The 21,412-nt window shown below is 46.7% G+C and overlaps 1 protein-coding gene across 1 annotated transcript in view; it reads left to right on the forward strand.

Moving 5' to 3' along the window:
* Window positions 1-21,412, forward strand: part of ALK (ALK receptor tyrosine kinase) — a 671,348-nt gene that overhangs the window by 550,211 nt on the left and 99,725 nt on the right. The window contains exons 6-8 of the mRNA XM_081265286.1: window positions 6,989-7,120; window positions 14,428-14,559; window positions 16,033-16,133. Of these exons, the coding sequence (XP_081121412.1) occupies window positions 6,989-7,120; window positions 14,428-14,559; window positions 16,033-16,133 (365 nt within the window). The remainder of the gene's footprint in view (window positions 1-6,988; window positions 7,121-14,427; window positions 14,560-16,032; window positions 16,134-21,412) is intronic.

Genomic DNA, 21,412 nt, shown 5'->3' on the forward strand with positions numbered 1-21,412 from the left:
ATTAAGTGCCCTAAAATTTGACATTCGTTTAAAAAAGAAATTTGAGTTAGGAGCATTCTGTAGATTTTGTGGCATCATATCTCCAAGACATGATCAAGGGAGGGGGGTATGTGTGGGTGTCTATTTTGAATGCACAGTTTGGGAAAAGGAATCATTCCCAGAAGATGACTCCAATAAGTCACCCATGGTGTAGAACAGCAATTCATGAATCTGACCTGGGTTATACGTGTCACTGATGCAAATCTGCACTAATTTCTACTGCATTCACAGAGAAGATAAATGGGCAAACAAATGTGCCATGCAGTTTGGGGAGAGGTGTTCCAGGTTGCAAATGACAGATGACTGAGACAGGAAAGGCCAATGTTTGCTGGGTGAATGGCTTAGTAAATACGCATAAGGAGGCAGAAGGCTTCATGGGAGTGTCACCAACTACAGTCAGCATTAATCAAGCTGGCACTAACTTTATCCACCTCATAAACAAATAGCCACAAATAACTGTTGTCCAGAACCCTAGAATCAAGACATCAGAGACGGAATGGGTCTTGGAGATAGGAGTTGAGGTCAGCACCCTCACTGGACCACTGGTGTGATAGGTAGAGGTGAAGGATCTGCCCAAGATACACTGCCGCTCAGCTGAAGATTTCTCCAGCCCTCCAAGGAAGTGGTACTTAACCATGCATGCCTGAAAAGTGCCACGGGAGCTTTTAAAAACACCAGTGTCAAGGGCCTCTCCTCCAGAGATACCCATGCCAATGGTCCAGGTAGAAGGTGAACATCAACAGTGTTTCTCACTTCCCAGGAGACTCTCACAGGTGTCAGGTCACTGCTCCTGGAAGACTAATCTGAGTTGTAGGAAGGATCCCACCCTGGAATCATCTGACCATATTCTGGGACCTCACTGCGCTTTAATAGCTGAGAGACCTCAGGTAAAGCACCCAGTAAGTGACTGGTTACGTATCATGGTGTCTTACTGTTAGAAGCAATGTAGATTGCTTAGGTTCTTGAATCTTTCTTTAGTCTTCTGATTAATCAAGTGGGAATAATAACTGTTCTGCTGGGTTTTTATGAGGTTCAAACAAGGAAGAATTAGGAAAACACATTGTTTTAACCCAGGAAGTGGATTAATCCACTGATAGGGATTACCTGGGTGGTAACCACAGGCAGGTAAGGTGTGTGTGGCTGGAGGAGACAGATAACTGAGGCCTGCCTTTGGGTTTTATATTTTGTCCCTGGTGTCCCTCTGCCTCCTGTTGTCATGTTCTGAGCTGTTTTCCTCCTCCACACCCTTTCATCATGATGTTCTGCCTCATCTCAGACGCAGAGCAATGGAGCCAGCCATCAACTGACTGAGATCTCTGAAACTGTAAGCCAAAATAATTTTTTCCTCCTCTAAAATTGCTCATAGAGGCAAAAAAAAAAAAGCTGACTAAAACATAAGGAGTGCATGTTCACATCCAAGCCCCTGAAGGGGGCACTCAGAAGTGGGATACAACTACCCAGGACCCCAAGTACCCTGCTCTACAGGCCAGAACAATCGTTTCACAACCACAGAGAGGATGGTGCTTAGGAAGCTCAGGCCCTTGATTAAAACCATTCACCAACGGTGCTTTCCTCCTTAGAATTTATGGCCCCATAACAAAAAGAACTTGAGGAGACAGAGTGTTTGTTTTTGTTGCGCCCCATTAGTTCTGAGTTTGGGCTGGCACTAGAGATCAGAGTACCCAGCGTCCATCTAATTGAATATCTCATAAGCATAAAGCTCCCTGGGTGTGCAGGAGATTGCCAGGAGCCTGGAATTCTCCAGCTGGGGAAGGAGATGGAGAGTTGGTGGAAGCAGGGCTCAAAGAGACAGTTTCTCTAGGCTACTGCTGTGCCTTAGCCCAGGAAGAAGAATAACATCCAGGGCCCCCAGAGGGTGAAAGAATAACTACTGGCCCCCTCTTTGCAGAGGCTTGTGGGTGAAGGGCAGGGATACTGACTTCCTGCTCTTCTGCATACCCCTCTCATCCACACTCCTGAGGACACCCATCTCTTGGATGACCTCCACAGACACAGCACAAAGGACAAGGAACAAAGCTCAAAAATCTGTGGGCTCCCACCAATCCCTCAGCAAGCCAGTGTGACCACTACAGGCCTTTATCAATTCCAAATATCAAGCTCAATTCCCAAATATCAAGATAGGGAGACCTATATACCAGGCACTGGTTATGGACCCTAAAGATAAAACTTGACACCTCTCTTGGAGTCACTTGTGGTTTGGTGAGGAAGGCAAGCATACAAACAGCTAGTCATAATACTAGGCCAACTGCCCGCCATGTTAAATGCAAGAAGCAACATGATACAGATATCCAAGGACTGTCCATGGAGAGGGACAATGGGAGGACACAGGTGAGGTGGGAAGATCCACACCTCCATTGCTGAGAGGTGAGGTGCTGTGAGAAGGCACCCCTAGAGGTGGGCAACCCCAAAATAGTCAACGGTGACTGTATAATCCCTCAGGGAACAAAGTATCTAGAAATCAGTAAAGGGAAGGCGGGTAAGGGCAGGGAAGAATAGGAAAAGAGGAATCAACAAGGAAAATCTGGAGAGGTTCAGATTACATAAAAATTGTAAATACCCTTATCTAAAGTGCATTATAAGCAGAATGAAAATACACATAACTACAAACAAATAGAAGCTATGTCACACATATCAGATATACTTTTACTTCCTTATTAATGATCTCCCGCCACTCAATATGAAACATAAAGGGACTGGGGGGGGGGGGGGGGGTCTCAGTGGGAGAGCATTTGCCTACCATGAATGAGGCCCTGGATTCTACCGCCAAGTACTGTAATCAAGAAGGAGGAGGACGATGAGAAGGAGGAAGAGCTGAAGGAGAAGAGGCTAATAAATAAATCAGCACAAACAGTGGTTTTCCTAAAAATCAAAGTTAGGGAAATAAACGAAAATGCTAGTAATGTGAAAAAAAATTAACCTCACTATCAAAGAAATTCAAAATAAAACAGGAAGATACCTTCAGTAAAAAATTAAAATTATGGTAACACTCGAGGCTGGCCAGGATGAAGCAGGAAGGACGTGCCCATGTGAACACAGCTGGTGAAGAGTGTAAATTGGATTAACTACTAGAAAGCAATTTGGCGATATGTATCAAGAGCCTTTAAAATGTTTATACCTTTTGAATCAGTAATTCCACCTCTGGGAATCTATCCTATGAAAATAATCTGAAATGCAGGCAAAGGTTTATGCTCAAAGATATTCTTCAAAGTGGTATTATAAACAGACTAGCAGCCCAATCATTAAATAATGCTTAAATAATGATGGTGCATATCCCACACTGGATTGTAGCCATTAAAAGGAATTCATAGAGGGAATTTTTAAGCCCTTGGAAAAGCTCGTGATATAATCTTAACTATCTCAAGGCCTTATATACATATGACATGACTGTATACACTTTTAAACCATAGGCAGGAAAAAATTAAATTAAAAATAAATCAAGGTTATGGGCTTGGGTGTGGCTTAGTGGTGGAGTGCTCGCCTCGCATGTTTGAGACCCTGGGTTCGATCCTCAGCACCACATAAAAATAAATAAATAAAATGGGGTATTTGTCCAACTACAACTGAAAAGTGGATATTGTAAAAAAGAAAAAAAAAGATAAATCAGGGTTAAAAATGGTGGTCTGTGAGTGGCTGGATTCTGGCAGATATTTTTGTTTCTTTTTACTCCGCTTCCAAACTTTAGACAATGGGTTTATGTTTTTAGAATGAAGGAAAAGGAACTGTAAGACCTATTCAGGGAATGATAAGTGTGGAAAACGCTCATATGTTTGTGAAGCTGTACAGTGGGAAGCCCCGGGTGAATGAAACACAACCCATTGGTTGAGGGAGACTTTACAAGTTTTTAAGTTTGCTTAATCTAAAGCTGCGATGGACTTTGATTGACCAGGCTCTCAGCTGCTTTAGTCTGTGATTTCAGCTAAATTTGAGTTACATGGTGTATTAATTTCCTATTGCCGTTTTCTGAAGTAGGCCTGGGAGTGAGAATAATAAAGACCTACCTGTGTTTAATTATCACAAAAGTGGCGAAAATGCTTTGGAAATGAAATCACCAAGCAAATGTGAAGCAGAACTTTTCTTATTATCCTAAACAATGTAGTCTGTTTTTCATTTCTATAATGAAATAATGAAGGCAGACTACTTTACAGAGACAGGAGGTTTATTTGGTCACAGTTTATTTAGCCCACAACTGGAAGTCCAAACTGCATGGCCCAGACTCTGGCAAGGGCTCCCCATGGCTACATCAGGTCATGGCAGGAGCACACTGTATCTGTGTCTATCTGCTCTCATTCCCTTTTTTCAAAAAGCAAGCAAGATTGAAACATGGGAGCTCTACCCCAATGACCTAATCTAACCAGTTTCCAAAGGTCCTGCTTCTAAATCTTAGTGGGTTAAATTTCCACCCTCTTAATAACATTAACATATGTTTCCCGCATAAGCTGCGGGGAAGGGGACAAACCTAGCAATATCTTTGCCCTGAAAGAGGGGCAGAGAGGATATGCAATGTCATTGAGCTTCCCCATTTCCTCCTACAAAGTCGAAATAATAAAGTCTCCCTGTCCTGGTCCTTACAAGACTTAGTGCCAGCAGGTATTGGGTCTGTTGTGCCTTTGATTCCTGGGACATACCCCATAGCACCCTAGCACAGCCCCATAGGCAGCACCTGGGGAAAGTGCAGCCCCTCTGCTCCTTCAGAAGAGACTGAGCTTCCCCCAAACAAGATTTTACTAGGGAAGCGTTTTACCTGCCAGCTTCCAGTAGGACCCAACGGAAATGAGGAACATTGACCCACAAAATTAAAGCTATAATTTAACATCTTGGCTTTTTGAATGAGCAGAAGTCTGTTTCTGCCCTTCCCTTGATATTTTCATCTTGCGTGTTATCTGAAGGTATTCAGGATAGAAGGAAAGTGAGTTTTCATTATGCATAACCCTGAACTTAGGTTATCTCAAGGCACCCTGTCTTAGGTTATCTCAAGGCACAGGGACAGATGGGTGGCAGTTTTCCTTCCCTGTAAAGAAGAGAAGCACAGATGTAGCAATATCAGAGAACTACAAAGAACGAGTCACAAAACCACACTAAAGAACTAAGAAGTTGATCTAAAGCTGCAATGGACTTCAGTTGACCAGGACCTCAGCTGCCTTTGTCTGTGATTTCAGCTGGAGTTGGGTTTGGATGGTGTACTAATTTCCTATTGCTATTGTAAAGAACTACCACAAACTTAATGGCTTACCACAACACAAATTTATTCTCTTACGGTTCGGGAGGGCAAAAGTCTGAACCCAGTTTCATGGGCTAAAGGCTCACTATAGGATGGGCGGGGCTGGTTCTTCTGGGGACACTAAGGAGGATCCAAGTCCTTGCCTCTCCCCGCTTCTCTAGGCCTCCTGCCCAAGTGACTCATGGCCCCTTACTCCCATTACTCCAAGCTCCTGCTTCGAACGGGACATCCTCTCCCTCTTACTTTCACTCTCTTGCCTCTCTCTGATGAGGACCCTTGTGTCCCCACTGGGCCCACCCAGATAATCCAGGAGAATCTCTCCACCTAACAAGCCTTACCCACATCGGCAGAGTTCCTTTTACCATAACATTCATATTCATCTTAGGTTCTGGGGATTCCGATGCAGCTGTTTAGGCCTATTAGCCGGCTGACTCCAGAGAGATGCCTTCTACGCAGGCCCAGCTGGAGCTGGTGAAGGGCCAGAGGCTTGATCAGCTTGATGGAAAATATGGAAAGTTGTCCATGAATTCCAGAGCCAGGCTGAATGGAGCCAAGGCCAAACAAGTGTAGGGAAGAATGTGCGAAGGTTGTGGCAGGTGGAACCTGTGGGCTGGACCTGGATGGCTAGCACGTTATAGGGTGCACCATCCCATGACCATCACACAGCCCTGCAGCTCAGGTGATTGTTGAGGCGCCAGTTAACATGGCAATGGAGCTAGAAAACAAGGCAGAAGGTTAGGCAGCCTTCTCAGAAGATCAACTAAGGTGGGGGCTCTTCCCACTCATCTCCAGGGAAGGCAGAGGCTTCCAGACCCCCTGTCAACAAAGAGCTGGGTAGCAGGAGACACCAGCAAGGCTTTTGCCTGGTGCTGCTCAGACAAAGCTATCGACTCAGTCAGCAGACAGCTCCTCTCTATAGGCTGGATCTGTGGGGCCTGCATCGACTCACATGGTCAGAGGCTAATTAATTATCCTAATGCATCATGCTTAGCATAGAAGCTAATAACTGCTAATAAGTTCATTATAACTCACCTCCTCTCCTTTCCCTCATGGATAATATGATTTATCTAAGAACTTCAGAATTGGAATAAATCTTAGCGATATAGTCCAAATACCTCCTTTTGGAAGAAAGACAGAAGCCAGATAGACAAGAGACTTGGTCATCCTCACACAGACATTCATGGAAGAGCCAGTCCAGGCGGAGGGTCCAACTCTCACAAGGGTGTTCTTTGCATTTCGCAAAATAAGGTGGTGTATGTCTCTAGAATTCACTAAGAAAGTCACACTGGAGTCAAGGACAGGGAAGAGATACATGGCATCAGCTGGTGCCCTGAATTTGACCCTGAGGATAGAGCTGACTGTGCAGATGAGATGCCACCTGGAGGCTGACCATCTGGCACAAGACACAAAACCATGTGTCTGCAGACCCCAGAGTGTTTGGGGAAACTGGACCAAACATCAACCACCAGCCACTCACCGTTGCTGGGCTGGGAGATCCCCAGCAGGCTTGGGCATGTGTGAGGGGCTTTGACTTCCTCTCAGCCTGCTGGTCTTGACCTTGGGTATGACCAGGTTGAGGTGCAGGTGACACAGTCGTCCTTGGGCTGTGAAAGGCAGGGCAGGGTCAGGCCCTCCTCCAGCCTTCTCTCAGGGCAGCCAGTGCCTGGAACCACCCAAACTGACAAAGATGTGTGTCTGTGTGCTCTCCAGGAACATCCCCAGGCTCCAAGATGGCCCTGCAGAGTTCCTTCACATGTTGGAATGGGACAGTCCTCCAGCTCGGGCAGGCCTGCGACTTCCACCATGACTGTGCCCAGGGAGAAGACGAGGGTCACTTATGCAGTGAGTAGACGGGGACTGCCCCACCCTGGCCCACACCCTGTGCCTCTCCTGTCCCTGTCACCCCAAGCATGTGTGCTTGGACAGCCTTCCTGACATCCAGTGACACTGATGACTGCTCTCCTGGCCACACAGAGTGTTCCAGAGATGGAGCCATGAGGTGTGGTCTAGAAACTCCCGGTGCTCTGTGGCCTGTGGTTACATCCATTAAAAATCAAACAAGATCCTCAAAGTTATGCTCTCAGCATCCTTAAGGCCCAGAGAAAGCTCGCAAGATCAGCCCTACCTCTGTCCTGTGACACTAGCAGCCCTCTCTGCCCACTTCCCATGCTCTCCCAGCCCCATCTGTCAGCAGCCACCTGCCATTCTCAAACCCTTCATCCTCTGTGCACCCCAAATCCAACCACATCAAACCATTTCTCAGCTTTCTCATTCCCCCCTGGGTTTGTACCTGTGGTCTCCCTTGCCCAAAGCATCCTGTCCCCTCCCAAGTCACTCCCACTTCTTCAAGACCACCTCAAGCACCAATTTTAAAAAAACTTCTGAACATCCCCCAAAATACAACTGGGTCTTCTTCCTTCAGCTCCTTTCCCCTCGACTCAGTATATCCTGCTATTCATAATTATTTCCCTTACTTTTATTAATAGCTTTTTTGAGATAAAGTTCATAGACCTACACCCCTTTAAAGTGTATATACAATTCGGTATTCCTTGGTATTTATGGTTATTGGGCTGTACAACCATTACCACAATCTAACTTTAGAACATTTTTAACACTCCAAAAATGGAGCCCCTTGCATCTCTCCCCAGTTTCCTCCCACATTCCTGCCACTAGCCCTAACCAAACAAACATTTTCTGTTTCTGTAGATTTGCCTATTGTGAGTATTTCATAGAAATGGCTACATACACCATGTGATCTTTTGTGATGAATTTCTTTCACTTAACATTTTTTGATGTTCATCCATGTTGTGGCATATATCGCTTCTTCATTTCTTTTTGCTGAAGAATACTGTTGCCTTGGAAAGATAGACCACATTTTTCTTATCCATTCATTTGTTCATTGGCATTTGGGTTTCCAGTTTGGGGTCATTGTGAATAACGCTACCGTGAATGTTCACGTACAGTTGTTGTACGGACATGGCGTTTTCAGTCCTCTTGGGCATATACCTAGGAATAGAATTTCTGGGTCCTGTGGTTGAACTCTGCATTGAACATCTGAGAAACTCTTCAACCTTTTTCCAAAGCAGCTGAACATCACACATGCCTACCAGCAATTTATGAGGGTTCCAGTTTCTTCACCTCCTTGCCAACACTTGGTATTATCTGTTCTTTTATTTTAGCCATTCTAGTAAACATGGATCCCTTCTGTTTCGTGGAGATGATTTCCATTGTCTCTCTGTGGGCAGTTGGGTCTGGTCATCTTTCCCACCAGTATCCCTCATGATTCTTGGTACAGTGTAGGTGCTCACTGACTCGTGGATGATTGAAAGGAATGAATGAATGAGTTGGGAAATTTGAGCTGTATAAAAGGAAAGTGAGTTGTGGCCACACTGGTATTTAGGAGCAGAGTGGAGACCCAGCCAGCGCTCACTCTACATGAACACAGGGCTCCTGGCAGCTGCATCCCCTGAGGTCACTCCTGCAGAGCCAGAGAAACTGCAAGTGCTTATAGAGCACCTAGGCTGAGCTAGGAAATGGGGTACATCCTGGAGCAGGACAAGTATGAGTTTTCTGTCCTCAAAGCTGTAAAAACCCAAAGCAGCTGTAGAATGTTTTTGATGTTCATTCCTGGGACCGGGCAGGAGCAAATGCCCTACCTCTCAGACACTTAGACCCTAAGACACCACCGGCCTATGAAGAAGTTTGCAAAATAGCTTTAACATCTTAACAGTGTCACCCAAGTCATCTGGACTCCTTGCAGGGGAAAGGTTTTCAATTATACTCACTTAATTGAAGCCATAGAGACATTCATTTTTCAATTTTAAAAACCTCATTTTTATATGAAGCTTTCAAATGAAGTTTTGCAATTATAACAGAATTGCTTTTGCAGAGTATTTTTAGATAAAATTCAGTGAAGAGTTGCAGGAAGTGCTTGGTTTGTCCCATACGTTTCTGCTCCTGGCCTTTCTCGGAGTTTTTACCACACACGTGGCCTGAAATGCAGGCTGGCCAGCCCACAATGCTGGCAGCAGTAGTCTGTCTGAGCCTCTCTAGTTAATTTGTGTCCACAGTATTCCAGCAGTGCCTCTGAGCTGTGTGATTTTGCAATTGCCTTTAAAAAGAAATTTTTTTTTTTTTTGATACCCACTTCCCAACAGATCAGGCAGGCCATGCCCTGATTTACAAATGGGAAAATGAAGGCACAGAGAAGGTAATGGATTTGTTCAGGGTCACACAGCATGTCTAGGACAGAGCTGTGATTAGAGCACTGAGCCTTCAGGATCCAGCCCATTAGTGTGAGCTCAGGGCATTTCCCCGCCACTTCAGAAGTTGCCATCATGAATTTCCAGGGCCAGTTCTGAGCTTCAGACAGCTTGACTTGGGTACAGAGGGCAAGAGCCTGGGGCTCAGTGGCCTTTTCAACCACATTTGAAAACCTGTTCTGACCAGCTTTCAGAGTGACAGCTCAACCCTGGACAATCCCCACCCCCACCCCCCAATAATTCCTTTGCTACAGAAATCAGTTGCTAGAAGGAGAGGTAGTCCAGTCTTTTTCCCACTGTGTTCTTGGCAGAACTTCTTGTGAATATCTCTTTCCTTATGTGCGTGTTCTAGTCCCTGGCATCTTTGCTGTTTTTTCCCCGTCACACTGTTGATTCTGGACACCATCCCCATGAGGATAACAACAATCAGAATGCGGCTAACATTTATGGAGTGTTTACTATGGGCCAGGAGCTGCTCAGAATGCTAACTCATTTCATGCTCACCACAGTCCCCGGAGATGCTCTCACACCCATCTCAGGGATAAGGAAGCCGGTCCATGCCCAAACTCACCCAGAGGCTGAGCACTGACTCGGACGCAGGCTGACTCCAGAGCCCACACTCTGGACCACTGAGACTCGTCTGTTCTATGAGTCTCAGCATTTGGCAGTGCTAAGCACTAAATCTAGCTACAGACTCATCCAGGACAGAGGGACCAGGAAAAGTCAGAGAGGTCCAGGTCTCTGCTACCAGGTCTCCCTTCTATGAAGGGGCAAGTCAGGATCAGATCATTAGCCTTCACTATCCAGGTCTCAGTTTTCTCATCTAGAACATAAGACCTTTTTCAACATTTTCAATTAAAAATTTTACCAAATCCAAGTGAGACATCCCAGACCCTGTAACCTATGGAAGGGTGTATGCTGGATTCCTGGAGTGTCCAACCAATAGCCTCAGTGGCATGTGGTTCCCCGGAAAGGGGGCAGGTATCCCCACTTCCCTCCCTGACAGTCCAGAGCTCACAGCTATTATAGACAGGTCCTGCCCCTCCTTGGACTCAATAATTTCATCTGTTTTGTGGGGATGATCTTCCTGCCAGGCAAGAACAGTTTTTTAAAAGTTTACTTATTTATTTTAAAATAAAACATGCTGGTGGTAAAATACTTGGGAAATCTAGAAAAAGTGCACAGGAGAAAATAACTATTGCCCATAATCTTCCCTCTCAGACATTCAGAGATAACCATAATATTTTGATGTATTTCTTGTAGCATTTTTCCCATGACTCCATATTTTCAAGGAAATGTATAACACATATTTATCAAAAATGTTAACACAGTTGTCACACAGAGAGGAAAAGAAGTAGTGTCATTTGGCCTGGAGTTTATGCTTGGCAGCTCCTGCAGTTGTGGCTGAGGTCACATCTCTGTGACTCTACCAATTCGTCTCTCTTAGAGTGGAATCAGGTGTCATCATTGCCAAATGTTGTGGGATTGATTGACCCACACACAGCCCAGCTTGCCATCCAGCCAGTGACACACCGGCTGCAACCCAGGAAGGGGGTGGGCAAGAGCAACGCTTCTTGAATGTCAAGGTGCTGTGCGTGGGAATGGCCTGGAGCGCTTGTTAACATGCAAATTGAGTCCGTGGCCTCAGATTCCACACCTCTAACCGTTCCACAGGTCAAGTAGCTACACAGGTCCCCAGACACCATTTGGAGTGACAAGAGATTAAAAGATCCACCCCCCTCCCATTTCATCCTATAAATAAACATTGAAGTCCTACAATGTACCAAAGCACTCAGTAGGTACTCAGGATGAGTGAGAAGAGGGTCATCAAAGAATGAGTTGAAACTGGGCTTATGCCTATAATCCCAGAGGCTCAGGAAGCTGAGGCAGGAGGATCACAAGTTCAAAGCCAATCTCAGCAAAAGGGAGACACTAAGCAACTCAGTGAGACTCTGTCTCTAAATAAAATACAAAATAGGGCTGGGGCTGGGGCTCAGTGGTTGAGTGCCCCTGAGTTCAATCCCTGGTACCCCCCAAAATAAAAGGATGAGATGACCCTGTTAGACCCAACTTTATGAGCCAACCTTCCCCTGAGCCGTTGGCCTTAGCACTGATTTCCCAAACTGGGCCTAATCCATCAGGGGTCTATGTTTTGACGCCCCTCCCCACCAGCTCCCTCGGGTGGCCTCTTGCTGAGCATGGCTGCCCTGCTGGGCTTGAGGTCACGGGAATCCTCAGCTCCTCTTCCTCCCATCAGGGTCTTAATTGCCACATCAAGGATCCATGAACCTGCCTTGCTATGTTGCCTGCCCCCTCTGCCCTCATTCAATCAGCCAAAAAGAAATAGGGCTTCCTCTCCCAGCTTACCCTGACCCCTAGGCCAGCTAGGACAAAGATGGGCTTCCAGAAGACAGAGAATGCCTGGCTTTCCCCATTCCTGCCCTGGTAGGAGACATGGCAAAGCCACCACATCTGCAGCCTTGATGAGGCCTGTCCAGAGGCCACCAAGGGATGTGTGTCTGTCCCTCCCCAGGTAGTGTCTGAGCCCTACCCTGATGAGGGCCCCTCACTCAGGCGTGAATGATAATTAAGAATACTACCACCATTTTATATTTGCACAACTCTGTTTACAAGGTATTTCCACACTCCCTTATTTTGACCTAAAACCTGTCCTGGGAAACAGACACTAATCTTACCCCATTTCACAGGTCAGGAACCCGAGGCTCTAAAATAGGAAGGGACGGTCCTAAGGTCACACAGTAGGCACTATGACCCCTAGTCACTGAGGCTAGGACTGGAGCCCTTCGGTCCAGATCCCAGTACAACTGTGGTGCCAGTACCCAAAAGTCAGGCTCTGTTCCCCCTCCAGCTCCTGAAGGGTCAGGAGGGAGTGATACGTTTGCAACCTCAGCTCATCCTGCCCCCTTCTTCCACCCGCCCATCACCTGCCAGAACCTTCCATCGTGGTCTTTGGTTTTTAAAGCCCCCTTGGGAAGGACGCTCTGTGGAAGGTCACTTCCCGACACCAGTTGGTTTATGCAGAAGAAGTGCATGTGGGATCCCTTGAGGGGGGAGTAGAAAATAAAACAGGAAGATCTCCTTAGCTTTTGGATTTTTAATCAGAGGAACATGCGGGATGGGGGAAATGATTTCTTCAGGGGGGTATAAATGGAAAGAGATGCTCAAAGTCAGTGACGGCCTGTTTTAATTTATAATGCTGCCTCTGTGAAATGCACAGAGAATCGAGGGGAAATGAGAATAACTCACTAAGGTGCTGTCATAGCCAGGAAGCAGTAGAGCCCTCTTTGTCAGCCTGCAGCTGCCAAGAGGCTGAGACAGAGGAAGGACAGAGCGAACTGTGTGTCTCTGCTAGAGAGCTCCTTCCCTCACGTGGGGAGGTAGCCCTGCTTCTCCACACCACGGCCTGCAGTCGTTGGGTGCTGTTGGAACAGCATGGAAGGGCCTGGAATGGCCCAGTAGCTCCTGGCACTGAGTTTCCAGAGCTGTTCTCAGAGGAAGCTGGAGAAAGTGGGCTCTCTTTAACCCTCTTCTCCTTTCCTCCTCCTTCCATGGGAGGCTAAGAATCATGGACCAGAAGGCTGACCATGGTATCTTTAATGGACCTGAGTTCAGTCTGGTGTAGAGAGGATTGTGGACCCATCCTGCTGAGCCAGCAGATGAGACAGAAGCTGCAGGACTAGGGATTGTGAGGCCAGGTTATGCTGCAATAATGATCCATCACCAAACTGCAATGGCTTACAGTCACATTTCCAGAACCCAACCACTGAGGATCAGGGTGGGAGGGATCTCCGCTCCACAGGATCACTCAGGGACCCAGGCTGATGGAAGCTCTGTTGTCATCCTAGTGGCACTCTCAGAAATAAGAATTCCTCAGCTGCTGAGGCAGGGAAAGAGAGGAACTGAAGGTGTATACACAAGGGCTTTTCACAGCCTCATCCAGAGGAACCACTCTCCCTTCAAGGCCTAGAACTAGTCGTATGGCTTCAATTTACTGCTAGGAAAATAAGGCAAGAAAGTGGAAGGTTTAGAACAATGTGTGTCTCAGCACTCAGAGGTTATTTGAGATTTGAGATACCCAAACCAAGCCCAGCTAGCACTACCAACTACACGCGCTCTTGTCATTGTGTCGGCCATTAGAGATATATTCTAGCCATGTGCAGTGGCACACTCCTATAAGCCCAGCAGCTGCGGAGGCTGAGGCAGGAAGACTGCAAGTTCAAAGTCAGCCTCAGCAACTTAGCAAGGCCCTAGGCAACTTAGCAAGACCCTATCTCAAAATAAAACATAAAAAGGGATAGGGATGTGGCTCAGTGGTTAAGCACCCCTGAGTTCAATCCCCAGTATGAAGAAGGAGAAGGAGAAGGGGAAGGGGAAGGAAAGAAGGAAAGAAAAAAAGAAAGAAATGTATTCTAGAGATCTGTTCATTGTCTTTTCCTGGGATAACATTCACAGTGGATCTGTATTAAAAGCACAGAATCCAGAAGCTAACAATCTGGATTCTGTGCTCTTCCAATTCCAGCTGTGTTACCTGCTAGCTGCCCAGTCCTGTTCAGGTGTTTTGACATTTCAGAGCCTCTGCTTTCTTGTATATAAAAACTGGGCTGATGTGACCCATGCTGTGGAATTGTTATCATTACTATTTTATTTTCTGAAAATCAGGAAACTGTGAACCAGCAAATACACAAGCAGGGGCTTGAGCCTTCTCCTCATTACAGTCAGCATCATTAGGCAGTCAGCATTCTGACTGGGGAGCTGTTATTGATGAAGAGAATTTGGTCATGCCTGGCTAATTTGGCTTGACACTGGCATATTTTGCCTTTAGCAGTCCTGGAAGTGACTGTGTCTCTGTGCTTTCTCTCTCCACAGGTAAACTCCCTGCTGGTTTCTACTGCAACTTTGAGCACAGCTTCTGTGGCTGGACCCAAGGCACACCCTCACCCCATGTGCCCCAGTGGCAGGTCAGGACCCTAAAGGACGCCCGGTCCCAAGACCAGCCAGGTACCCCTCTCTTCCCTCCCTCCTGATGTCTATTCCAATGTCCACGTGGACTGATGAGAGACTTAGAGCTCTACCCCACCCTCCAGGGTGCCTGCCCAGAGCTTGCTGAGGATGCTCACACACAATCCCCTCCTCCTTCCTGCAGAACAATTAAATCAGGCCAAGCTCAATATCACCTTTTGTTACTCAAAATGAGATCTTTTAGTAAAGGATTAAACTGAAAGATAGCAGTAACAATAATAATCCATTTTTTTTCAAGTGATTGTTGAGGTCCAACCATGAGTCAGGCATACGAATTTCCTGAGAGGCAGAGAAAGCCATAGCCCCCCTCCATGACTGAGAAGATTGAGGCACAGCAGCAGGCCTTGAGTCATTTGCCAGGTTGTGCCCTGGAAACCGTGCCCCTGCATCTGGTTCATTCCCTGAGGCCCAGCCTCCATAGCCATCCCCTTATCCCCATCCCTGACTTTAACTGGCAAATCCTATGTTCCCCTCCTCACACACCTTCTTGACTGCCAAAGGAACCAAGGACCTCCACACAGCCAAGAGACAGCCACTCACACCTGAGTAGGCTGGCTTCAGATTTAGAGACACAGCCCTGGCAGGGCATGGGATCAGAGAGGGTCTGTGGACAGCATGGCTCCCACAGTCAGTTTGCTAGAAAGGCCAGGCTATCTAGCCATGGCCCAGCCTTGGCCTATAGCTGGTCACTTGGGCAGGCCCTGATGCCCACCTCTGTGCAGCATAGGACTGGCAGGGGAGGGGACTCCCTCCTCCCTTCCCCCACATTTTCCTTCTCTTTTTAGAACTAGAGACCCTCTTACCAAAACCCTTCTCTTTCCAAGCAAAGATCGTACATCCTATGGATTATTTTAAGAAATAGTAATAAAAAGTTGTGAGGTCACTCTGACTCCCATCTCCACGGCACTGATACCTCCAAACTGCCCTTCAGTTCCAGGAGGTTTAGAGACTTTCTTCCTGCCACCATGTGGGGTCAGCAGCTTATGGTCTCCCAGCTTTCCAGGCCAAGCGTGCTGAAACAAACACAGGAAATGAGTCTCCCTGGGCAGGACATGGGCCACAGGACATGGGCCACAGGATGACTTGGGTTCCAGAGCAAGGAGAAGAGAGTGAAGGTCATAAAGAAAAATGGAAGACTGGCCAGTCATGGGGAGTGTCGGGCTGGGGAACCCTGGTGTGTCAGGCTGCTCCTGGGTTAAGTCCTGAGGACTGGGAGTGTAGTAACCAGGTATATGGTGCTGTGTCCTCGTAGACAATTGGGAATGAAAGTTTTTGCATGAGCTGGGGCCATTGACAATAACAAGTGAGCTTCCTGAAGTAAGAAACCAAAGTCCTCAAAGACATTCCTAAGCTGGTTTTAAAAAAAAAAATGAATAGTCTGTTAATTTTGCACTTCCTGGGCCCCTTGATTCAAGAAAATGGTGTTTGAGATTCTTCTCCTCTCTCCCCCAGGCCACGCCCTGTCGCTCAGCACGACTGATGTCTCCACTTCTGAGAGTGCCACCGTGACCAGTGCTACCTTTCCTGCGCCAATTAAGAACTCTCCGTGTGAGGCAAGTCTCAGTATTCCTCTAGTTCTCTCTTCCAGATGAACCCACACAAGTAAGAAAGGAGCCTGCACGGCTAGGCTGGTTGATTTCCTGGCAGGACAAGAAAGCCATTTTGCTATGTTTTAGGCATGTGGCATCCAACAACATGCTAAACCCCATCTGCAGAGAATCTTACCTTCAATGCCCAGACTCAGCTGCACTGAACTATTCACAGTAGGACCTTAATTTAAGCAAACCCAGAAAAAATTTCCCAAGGCATAACAGGGAAGGGTAACAATGATTTACAGAAGACTTTCTACTGAACCTTTTTTAGAAATATCGAGCTCTTATAATACATTTCAAATATTATGAAGCATCAAAAGTTTGATTTACATAAATTTCTCTAAGATGTCAGGGGCATTCTGTTGAGGATCGGAGGCCTGGAGTCATGTTCCTTCACATACAAAGGTCATATCCTCAAGAGGCCGAGAAAGGCACTTAAGACCCCAACGTGGCACAGTGATTAAGCTCACAGACTCCAGAATCAGTGACCTGAGTATGAGACAGGTTCCATCCTGATTGGCTGTACACTTCAGTTGAGCAGTTCATTGACTTCCCTCAGTTTCCTCACCTACAAACACTTGATAGTGCTTGCCCCCAAGAGGTAAGAATTAAATGGGTTAATATATGTTAAAGGCTGAGATGAGTATCTGACACAAAATTGAGTGTTCCAATAGTTTAGCCAACAGTGCCTTGGAACCCTGTCTACACACTCAGAAAGAGAATGGAGAAAGAAGAGGGCATCAGCCAAAAATCAGACTTCAAGCTCTCAGAGGGCAGGCCTGGGGCTTCTTTGTGCTGCCCCAAGGCACCTGCATCTCACATATCATAGAAATCCAATATGTAGCTCAGACTCAGCCAATTGCCCTCTTTTGGGAGATACCTGGGGAAAAAATCCGTATCTGACTTGGTTTGCAAAATAGCTCCACCCCCTCTGACCAATTTTTTCCATTCAAGTTGTGAACATTATGGAAGTTGGTAGCTTCACTTCCCCTCCTTTGGCTGGTAGAAATCTCAGAGATGAGAGGCTCTGGCCAGCAGAGGCACAGACAACAGGACTCCCCCTTCTCTGAGATGAAATTCAAGGTCTCCAGTTTGCTTTGAAATGAAGACTCACAGGCATAAAACAAATAAGAATGAAAAAGATGTATAAATGAATTTTTCAATTAGAGGAATGGTCAAATTAAAGTTGAGGCTCCCCCTTAGTAAGTAAAATAGGACTTTAGGATATGTAGTTTGTTGCTGCCCCACTCCTGGTGATTTTACAACTCAACATTTGCCCCATCTTCCTCACCATTTTCTAGTTTATGTTATCTTACTACATTTTATGGGTCTCTGAGTCACCTTAAATCCTTTTTTTGGAAGAAGTCTGGGCAGAAATAAAGGGATTCATTAAATCAAATTGTATTTGAGAAACCATGCTATCTGATGCAGATGGTAGAATTCGAGTCATTGTTGGTATTTCTCAGATGCTTCAGAGCAGGTGCCTAGAAAGGAGGGCTTCTTAAGAGAAAATCTGAACAGGGACAGATGGTTGGCCCACCTGAGAGGACGGGAGAAGCCTTAAAAGCATTTGGTCTTAAAATTTATTCTTCACTGGATTTAATATAAGCCTAATTTCAGAAAAAGAAATGTCAAGGCAAAAGTGATATTTTTCTGATACTCCATCACTTCTGTAATAACCTTTGCATTGATCAATAGCTGAAGCAGGTATGTTCTCTTACTGGTCTGCTTTATGTTTCTTGTGGTCAAATTTGCTCTAGGCTATTTCTACTGTTTCCTGCCCTTTTCCAGAATTTGGCTCAGCAGGTAAAATGAAGGGAAGGGAGTGAGTCCATCCCACATTCACATTATTCATATTTATATATATATTTACCTTCACATTATTTCACATTCAAGTTTTCAGGCCATTTGTCTGATGTTGATGGGCCTTTGAACTCCCAATGTTGGGAGCAATGTTTTAGGAAAAAAAATGAATAAATAACCAAAATAGAAATATATAGTTTCAAGTTTATAAGCCCCACCATTTATTTGATTCAAAGCAAGAAGTTGATTTTCTTCTCTCAAGTTGGCCAAACTCCAGTGGTAGGGAAATGGATGTGGCATTACTATAGGAAACTGAGAGAGGTTATCTCAGACCCCTTCTCAGCCCTCCAAGGGGTCTTCATTGGCTGTGTGGCTTGAGGGCAAAAAAGTGAATGCCAAATAGGGCCAAGGATAGAGGTTCCTAATGAGGGTCTGAGCAGGGACTGGCAGCTGGTTTACCTGAGCTCTAGGGCGGATGCCCACCATGGAGTATGTTCTCTAAAACAGATGAGCCCTGATCTCCAGGAAATGAATGTGTGGCAGAATATCTCAAAATGTTCCTCCATGAAACCCCACAATCATTGGTGAGCTCTCATAGAAGAACTGGTGTCGTCGTCAGTGAATTTCCAGGAACAAGCTCACTATTAAGTATGTTTCTCCACCTGCCACCACCTGGAAAGTGTGATAAATGAGGATTCTCAAGCCCCACCCTGGACCTCCTGAGTGGCACCACTAAATGCAGCTGGGACTCTGCATTTTCAATCCTAACCCTTGGTAACTTGGTTGTGATTTTTGAGATTTTTCTGGCCCATAGGTGTGCTTGCCAAATATGGCTGAAATTCATTCTGGGGTCCATCAGAGAGTTTGCCTTCACTACATGTGACCCCAAATAGTGTGACATAACTCGACTTTCAGAAAGATGAACCTGAAAACAGGCTAGAAATGATAGATCAGAGACAGAAGAGATGAGAAGCTGGAAGAGCAGACACAGCCAGGGTGCACCTTGGGTCCACCCCAGCTTCTGGGGCATTCCAGATGTAGGCCAGCTCCCACCTCCTCCCTCCAGCTGCCTGCAGCCAATGCTGCCACCTCTGCCCGGCCAGCCAGCTGCAGCAGACACTGCCTACTTCCTTTTCTGCACAATTGCACATGGGGCATGAATATTTAAAGACCTCTGCCTCACCCAGCCACAAATAGAGAGAGCATTGTGAGGTCTCTTTTTCTTTTTTTATTCCCCCTCCCCACATGCTATTCTCTGCAGGAAACTGAGGAGCCCCTTACAATGTATTCTGATTTTGTTTTATTTTTATTTCACCGAGCTCCAGTTCAAATAATTAAAGTTGCCACCGGGGAGGGGAACCTTGCCGTGGCTTTCATATGCTTGCGCATTGTCAGACCTGCTCAGTCCTCCTTGGCTTTGAGACACCCTGGATGTGTCTAGCATTGCAGCTGCTGGTAATAAAGAGGATGCAGGCGAGGAGCAGGGGCCGTCTGCGCCCCTCCCCCTGCCTTTCACACACCCTGGAAGCTTGACTGTCTCAACAAGCCCCGTGTGGTTTGTAATTCTGTTTTATTTGAATAGCCTGCCTGTGACTAGTATAATTTAAACCATGTTCTCAGGCCAGAACAAGGCCTGGGGGGAGGGGGAGGGGGAGGGGAGGGGGAGGGGGAGGGGGAGGGGAGTGGAAAAGTAGCCTTCCCTCATTTTCTTTCCTCTCAAAAACCTGGAAGCGGTGTTTCTCCCTGTGAGCTGCAGGAATACTAGGGATCCAGGAAGTGGGTTGTCACCCACTGTTTTAATGGGGGTCAGTTCCCAACTGCTGGTTTTCATACCTAGCCAGAGCTAGGGCCACCTATTCCCTCCCTGCACATACGCTGGCATCCTGGAGCACAGCTGGGACCTTCTGCCCTGATGTCAGCCCAAGCGGTGAAGAGAGAGGCTCTGATTAGCTGCAGTAGGCTGCTTCATACCTGGCCGTGAGGTTCCTCCAGGTGTGCTGGCCTGGAGGGAAAGGAGACCCACACTCCGTGTCATTAAAACTAGTAAATGGGGCCCAGAGTGGTGCAGGGGAAGAGATGACATCTGGAATTGCCCTCTGACATCCGTTAAGCCCTGCTCAAAGCCCCACTGAGAAGTCCCCTATGGTGGCAGCCCTGAAGGCTGGCGGCCAGGGAGATTTTTAGTAAATTGCTCGCTGGCTGATTTTGTAAGACTTTTCAGGGTGTGGTGATCATTCCCGGAAAAATGCCTTGTCTCCCTCCAGCCTCTCAGTGTGACTCAGTGGCAGACTAGGGTGAGAGGCACTCCCGGCTGCTGATTGGGCTTATTCAAGCTTGCCCCTGCTTCCTCCCCACCAGCAGAGGAAGAAGACTTTCCGGCTGGGAAACTGCTGTGTTTTTAAAGTTTATTAAATTCAATGGCAAAGTCTCCTGTGGAAAGGCAAGAAAAGGGAGATATGAGTAATAATAATTAAAAGATGGCTTGAGATGGAGGAGGAAATAAAGGTAGACTGCTCTGGCTTTAGCAGCCCCCCAACAAAGCCCCGACAAGGTAGGCCCAGGGGGATGAGCAGGAATATTTGATTCTCTCACTTTACAGAGCAGATCTACATATCTGCTATGAGTCAGGGTGTGTGCTGGGCTGCCCAGACAATGGGAGCTGCCCATGTCAACAGGACAGGAAAGAAATGTACCCAAAGATCCAAACCAGCAAATACAAGCCAAGACCAAACCCAGATTGCATGGCTCTGTCACACTGCTCTGCCAGGACAGATCATTCCTTCTCAGATTAGGGGCAGTAGATGTGACACTCCACAGCATCCAGCCTCATGCTCACCCAGTTTAAAGCCCCCAACACCCCAGCATGGATTCCTCACCTCTAAAGGCAGAAAAAGAACACCACCCCATGATGCCAAGGGTCACTGCTGCTCACACGTGGGACTCAAATGTTAGTTGTTCATTGTATGCAGCCCAGCGTGGTCCAACTAATGTTAGCTAATTAGGAAGGAGAAGCTATCCCGGGGCTTCACGGGCTTGGTCCTGAATAATGTTGTCATTTCCTGGACCCAGTCTACCTTTTGCATGAAACAAGCGTCTACCCAGTGTAAAGGAAGCTGCCCTTCACCTTTCTCTACTCTCCCATTCTTCCGGTGCCATGGCTGACTACACACCCGCAGAACAAGCCAGTCCCTATCAGAGTCAACCTGAAACCAGCCTCTGTTCTTATATTGTCAAACAGCACTACACCAACACTTTGCGGTAGTTGTAGAAACCCTCGTCATGAATAGTCAGCGACCAGTGCCAAGCTAGAGGGGATTCCAGGGTAGCTTCAAACTCATCTCCCCTCCCACCAAGCCCAAGTCCTTTTTGTCAGGTATACAAAGACGAAGCTACCCATCAGGCAGAGTTCCCATGGACAGCCAGCCTCCCTCTCCTCT

Source organism: Spermophilus citellus (genome assembly GCF_964194105.1).
Source record: "Spermophilus citellus genome assembly, chromosome: 13".
Taxonomy (NCBI): Eukaryota; Metazoa; Chordata; class Mammalia; order Rodentia; family Sciuridae; genus Spermophilus; species Spermophilus citellus.